The sequence below is a fragment of the Pygoscelis adeliae genome, unplaced genomic scaffold, assembly GCF_000699105.1.
Source record: "Pygoscelis adeliae isolate BGI_AS28 unplaced genomic scaffold, ASM69910v1 Scaffold117, whole genome shotgun sequence".
Taxonomy (NCBI): domain Eukaryota; kingdom Metazoa; phylum Chordata; class Aves; order Sphenisciformes; family Spheniscidae; genus Pygoscelis; species Pygoscelis adeliae.
Genome location: NW_008825270.1, coordinates 128,708 through 135,757, shown reverse-complemented (window position 1 = coordinate 135,757; position 7,050 = coordinate 128,708). Strand labels below are relative to the sequence as shown.

Here is a 7,050-nt window from a genome sequence, read left to right as displayed (position 1 = left end):
CTGCTAAAGGATGCTTTTTATACCTGATATTTATACTCCCTGGAAAACCTGTTGTCTGCATTTATTGGTAAATAATGATACTTATGTAAACCTGGTATTTTTGCTCTATGGGAAATACTTGTTTTATTCAAAGAATTGGAAAAAATAAATTAATCTAGAAATGAACACTCAGTAAGTGTAGATGTACATGTTACACCATACAAAAGACGCTGTATTCCTTATGACTGCTTAGAAAAGTAAATGTTTTAAGTAAAAGGCATTATTTCCAACTGCAAATTTTGACATAATATTAAACTATGTTTAAAGAAACTGTATTAAAACAAAATCCTAAATTAAAGAATACTTTAAAAAATAGCATTTTAATTAATAAAATCAAAAGAAAGACATAATCAGAATAACACTGATACTGGTACGAATTACTAACACTTAACTCTATTTTTTCATTGTCCATAAATGCTAAATACCAGACCCTCAAAGATATAGTAAATAACATGAACAAGATACTACTAAACAAATCTCAGACCATTAATTCTTTAAGTTTGTTGTTCACTTACACTCACAAACCAAATTCTGCCACATCAAAATAAAAACAAAAAGCAGATTCTTTTAGATCCATGCTTTGATTGTTTCTGCATTTAATCTTGTTTTAGAAATATTACTCCAAACACAATAGTGCCCTAGCTACAGCTGCAAATCTGGAAGGCTAGATGACTTCGGGGCATCTCAGGTATTTTTGAGTATATTTCATGAATATGTCATTGAATGAAATTCATATGTTAGTATATGAATATACTAAATACCACTTCAGAAAGGCAAATACCACCCACAAAATGGTTCATCTAATATAGTATGGAGGAATGCCAACTAAACATTGCTATAATAATGTAAAATACAGTATGCAGTAATTTCAAGACAGTTCATCGCTTTTTAACTAATCTTGTATGCCAACTATCTTTGAGGTTAATAAATATCATTCCTCTTTTACAGATTTGGAAAATGAGACTGTGAGTGTGGTGTATCCTAGGTGTGAAAAAGCTTGATATCAGATACAGTTAGAGCACATCAGCAGCGGTCAGTGAAATATTCTAATAGAGAAGATCAGAACACTGGCATGTAGCTGATCAAGGTAGTATCCATCTCCTGAGAAACGGGTCTGCTGTGACTAAAGTCACATGGTGAAACTGTGGGCCTGCTGGTATTAATGACGATTTACTGGTGACTTCAGTGAGGCCAGGAAATCACCCAATAAAACTCTACTAATACAAATTATACTATATACTGAAGTTACCATAGAAATCTAAAATGTTCATGAAGCAACAAGCTACACAGCAGAGCTTGAACGTACTTTGTATAGTGAGATAACCACAAGGCACTATATCCTGATTTAGGAGTACAAGTACAAGTTTGCATTTTAGAGTAAACAGACTATGATAAAAATATCTTTAAAAAATTCCAGCTACCTTTCCTATATCTTCATATAGTAAACTAGCATGGTGATACCACCATCTTCTCCTAAGCAATACTACAATATAAATGTTAAATAATCATATTTTTTAAAGTTTGTGAGATCAAAGTTTGCATCTTTAGTCAGTATTTTACACAAAAATAACTGAACTTTATCCCAAAACAATTACCCAAGTGTCTCATTGACAAATCTTTACTTATAAAAGCCAAAGGACCATCAATAAAATAATCAAACCCTCTTAAAAAGTAAATAGCAAAATAGTTTCAAAAATGCAAACAGAACAAATAGCCATGCTCCCTTTTTCAGCAACTGTCATAACTCTCCAGAATCATATTCATTCCAAAATACTACTTTATGTAAAACCTTGTTTACTTTGGCTTTGTCACTTATAAACAACACTCTAAGACCAAAATAAACTGAAGACCCTTCTTTGCAATTTGTTTCTGCTTTCACCTCACATAACAACTGGTAAATGCACCACTGCATTGCCTCTTGGAAACTCCCAACAGACATGGTGTTCATTAAACTCCACTCAGCACCTTTAACAGGGAGTGTAAAAATGATCATTTCAGACTTCCCTGTACCTCTACTGGCCTGAAAAAGAAGCTGCCTCCTTGCAGGAAGACACCATCACAAACCCAACACCAAATGCACCTTACATTTAGAGTTCTGCTGAATCATTGCTGTCCAAGACCTCCAGTGGCAAGGAGTCACCTAAACTATCCTCTGGATCAATGGTGAAGCCCTGGCTTTTTGATGTTTTATGAGCATTCATGAATTTCTGGAGGTACTTAGAGGTATATAGCCAGTGATGCTTCAAGACATCCTCCATCTCATAGCATTTGGACTGCCTGGCATTCATTTTTCGGAACCTCCTAAACAGTTTGTTTCCAGACTCATTTCCTTCACTTGCCCAGGCCCCAATTGACCCATCTCTTTCAATGATTTCAGGAACATGAGCAAGGGTTTTGTGGAAATAATTTGTAATCTTGCCTTCATATCTGTACTTGAACTTTGTAGATAGGAGCTCAGCAAAACGCTGTGAATTGTAGCTATACTGGCACAGCAATTCTGGACACTCCTTGGCAGGGCATGAAGATCGCCACACTGGCTTCATCTTCAGATAAAGATCCATTAGTTCTTTTAGGGCTTCATGCCTTTCCTCACACTTTATTAATTCACATACTGCCTCTACTGTCTCTTTGGACATGAGCTTCCTAGCAAAATTTCCACTCATCCTCATCATAGGCTTCAACTTCATCTTCTTCCTGAGGTGTTTGTCAAGAGTCAACTGCCACCTCTTCCTCTCCTCTTTAGACACATCAGGATTCTTGTAAACTTCACCGATCTCCATCTGGAAAATCCTGTAGAATTCTGTTGCATTGCCAATGTCGCAGTGCAATGCATCTATGGAGGGAACAGTCTCAATAAAAGGTTTGGCTGAAACACCCTTCACTCTGTCACGGAGCTCATCAACAGATTCATGATATGGGTTGGACCTCCATATTTCATATCGCTCCAGATTTTCAGCATGGCTTCTGGTTATGGAGTGGAAGACCAAATTCTGGGATGCCTCCAGGCGGGTTGCGTCACACAGGGTACAAATATAAGTGGAACCTGAGGCCTCCAGCCCTTCCACTTCCCGCACAAGTTTCTCATCATATCCTGTACCCCTAAAGATGAATTTGAATGTTCTCAGGATGCCTCCCATTTCAAGTAGCAGTTCACTGTTTTTCATAGCCTCTCTTTCTGCTATGAGGGGGCTCAGGATTGCTGTCAGAGTTTCATGATCCGATTCATCAGCCAGCATAAGGCACAAAGGCTTGCAACACAACTCTGAATTGGGCTTTACTTCTTCAAAGATCCTCTTGCTTTCATTCCCATATGCTATAGCAATGTTCATGACTGTGAAAGAAAAGCGAACAGCCTTCTCTGGGACAGCAGGCCCACTTCCATGCTTCTCACTGACATCTCCCATTCCATCACAGGACTCTTTTACCACCACAGTGAAGGGACCGTTTAAATAGTCATCCAGGTTTTTTGCTTTCATGCCTTCCAAGATCTCCTCCTCCATGTCCTTTAAGGCACAAACCAAGGCTGCATCATATCGAAATCTCTTTGCAATTGTGTCTACTGGGTAGTCATCAATTGAAAGTGGCAATCCTGATAGTCCATCTATAATTCCCACTTCTGTGTTAGTGGATACATTTTTCAAGGGAGGTTTCCACTCAAATGGATGATAACCTGGTAGGAGGGCTTTCTCAGCAGTGCGAAGAGCATGCAAAGGCTGGAAGATCTGCCTCCCAGTGACAGCTTTTACCGTTCTATACATTTTATGATATTGGCTACAGCTGAGAAACGTGTTGACTCGGATTGCCAGGCAGACAGCAGGGTGAAGTCCAGATCCCCTCCCTTGCATTATAGCCTCCAATTCATCTGCTTGTCTGTGTTCATTTTTTGCTCTTAAAGCTAGCAGGAACAAAGTCATGCATACAGCCTTTATATCGCCGCCCTCTTCTTTCTCAGCAAAAGCCTTGACTTGACGTTTCAGTTCTCTCAGACGATGTTTCTGAGCTCTCCTGGTCAAAGACAGGAGATGCTGCCTTGGTCGGCCACCTTTATTTATGTGGCTGTAGAGCTCTCTGTCTTTCATCTCCTTGTGGCTGGAGAGGTGTTGGCCATATTTTCCATGCAAGATCTCTTCATCACATTCCTTTACAGGGCATCTTATACCCAGACTATCAAGGATGTTCAGGAAGGATTTCACTGGGGTTACCAGATCAGTAGGGAAGCAAGGATACCAACAGGAGGGGCAATAGCTGCCCATAACCTTGATACATTTAAGAATGCAAGTTCTGCAAAATAAGTGTCTGCATGTTGTTTCCACTGGATCTGCCAAAATATGCTCACAGATCTGGCAAGAAATGGATTTAATGAAATCTGCTGGGTAATCAACTGCAAGCAGCTTGGTGCTGAGATGTACATTCTTGCAATTGACAATCTCTTTCATTAAATTTTTGTTGTTTATCTGTGCTTGGTTCTTTACACCTCTGTTTATTCGAGCATGTTCTGCAATGGTCTTCACACGTTTGCCATGTTGTACGCTGGTTGGATGGCTTTTTCTCTTGACTCCCTGACTGGTTGTGTGGCACACATCACAGTTTCGGGAGTGGGGTTGCCAATCCATCGTGCTGTTCCTAGGAAAATATACTTCACATGGAGTATTACTGAATTTTCTATGCATGATACTCCAGCAGTTGTGACAAAATCGAGTGGGATGGATAGTATCAATGTCCCCTCGCACATCAATCTTAAAAACCTTAGCAATAAGATCTGGCCAAGAGGTTGCTTTTTTCTCTTTCTTTCTCAGAAGCCACAGAGTTTCATCATCCACTGGCCCATGCACTGGATGAGTTCTCTTGTAACAATCAGTTTTAAATGAAACTCCACAGATGCGGCAAAGTTGCTTCAGATTGTTCTGATGAGCTTTATTGTCTTGTGTTTTCATGTCATTGGCATCTTTCTCAAGTGCTTGCCTATTGCCCATTAAGTCCATCTTTTCTCCTCTTGGCACTGCTTCATCTTTATGCAGTATGATTTCTCTGTTTGAAGAAGCGACTTCTTCTGCCTGATCTTTGTTTATGTGGTGGCTGTCATCAGAAGGTGTTTTTTCAAATGATCTCACTTTAAACAGCTTGAATTTCCATTCAGAAAATTTTGTATATGGATGCTGAATTTCTTCAGGCAGGTCCATTTGTAATGCTACTGACATCTGCAATCTGGCAGAAACCAGACCACCTGAGAAAGAGAAAGAAGCTGTAAATTAGCTTATCATCCAAACTTAATAATAATGCCATGGTTTTTAATAGAACAGTTCTAATCACTTTAACTGAGAAATGCTTTGAAAGTGAGTTACTCATCCAGTACTCATCACGTACTGAATTGAGAGGCCCAGACATGGCTGTCCACTCAGTATCTCAGATAAGTACCCAAATGTGTTTTGACTTTGATCCTGAGGCATCCACATGTCTATTAGATCACCCATGCATCTCACATAAAGCCATTAGTCATCCGGTATGAATATCCAGATCTGCCCCTTCCTTCTTATACCTGACTGAGCTTACCATAAGTAAAGCTACTATAGACAACAGAATTACATTCTGAAAGTTTGGTGACTTTTTTTAGGAAACTGAACTTGATTGGTGTCTGAAAGATAGAATTTTGCCTGCCTCATGCTATATTATCTAAATCAGCAAGACCACTGTTCTCACACCACTTGTTAGTCCTTGATCTGGTCTGAAGTGTCTAATACATGCCATTCTACCTGGGCAAAGCAGCACATACTACTCGATCCCAGTGTAGACTTTATTCAGGCCCCAGTTTTGTAAGGTACTTTAGCATGTGCCTAATGAACATGAGTAGCTCCATTAAAGCAGGAGGAGTGTATCCTCTGTTGGTGCAAAGCGCTATAGTTCCCTGGACTCTAAAGGAGATATGGCAATTTATACTGGCTGCAGACTTGCTCTAGAGGGAATATTTATACATGGTAAGTTCGTCATCTGTTTAAGTAACCTGCTGACAACTCTCTCTGTAAGGATTACTGGTACTGGAAAGCTGAAAATGTCTGTTCAAATTTGACCCCAATTTTAGCTTTTATAGAGATGCAGCCAAAAGTAATAGCAATGTGGTTGCCATGGAAATATGGTATTGTATAAAAATAAATACAAGACTTTCACCTCAAACACTGAAACTTTTTGCTACAGCATCAGACTTAGAAAACAAAATTGTGTAGAAACAACAACAAAAGTGACTAACCTATTTTTCAATACCTTGCTATGAGAATTGCACAAAGTAAACAAACAGTATAGAGAAGATTCAATTATGTTTTCGGATTTATTTTGTTTTTACTGATCTGGTTGGTGTGAGTAATAAAAAATGAGGAAAACTATACATTAAAACTATATACTAGAACTAGAAATGACATGGGTATGGCTGTGGTTTCTTTAGCTGATTATATCGCCACTTAGCAATTGACATAACTTGCTAGAAATCTCAGTTCGGTGTCTATTCGGAAGGTGTCCTTCATAAGAAATATATCCAAGTCATGGTCTGAAGTGATGATGCCCAGGGTGTTTCTGAGATTATTTCACTTATAACCTTTCAATAAAGCATCATTTCAGTACAGTCTTTCAGAGTCTGTTGGGAAAGGACTGCATGCTTTGATTAAGTTCCAGATCCGGAATGACATATCAGTCTGCTCAGCTGTTTCCTTAAGAGCTGTGTTTAACTTCAAAATCATTCATTAGGCCTTGGCAACTAAAATTTAGGTTTGTTTTCTTCCCAGCTTCTCTTCATTTCATCCCACTGAGAACAAGCTGCCCATACTGCTGTCCCCATCTGCCTGCATTACTCCGTCCAGCTGCCTATCCTGCTAAATATCTCTGTCTGTACTGTGGTCCCCTGCTGTCCATCACTGATCCAGCCTGGCAAATGCTTGCTTGTTTTCTGCTGTTCATAGATCTGTGATGTGCAGCTGTGCCCAGATGTATTCGGAGCATTACTACTGTCTCACTTTCTTGGCTGCA

General features: G+C 39.2%; 1 protein-coding gene across 1 annotated transcript; it reads right to left on the bottom strand.

Moving 5' to 3' along the window:
• Positions 1-2,126: 2,126 nt before the first annotated feature.
• Positions 2,127-5,237, bottom strand: RAG1 (recombination activating gene 1). Its single transcript, XM_009329680.1, has one exon. It carries the CDS (start codon positions 5,235-5,237, stop codon positions 2,127-2,129), a length of 3,111 nt encoding a protein of 1,036 aa, XP_009327955.1.
• Between the last annotated feature and the right edge of the window lie 1,813 nt (positions 5,238-7,050).

Bases quoted from the DNA above. Each gene is read 5' to 3' on its own strand.
- RAG1 (XM_009329680.1), bottom strand. From the start codon at position 5,237: ATGTCAGTAGCATTACAAATGGACCTGCCTGAAGAAATTCAGCATCCA.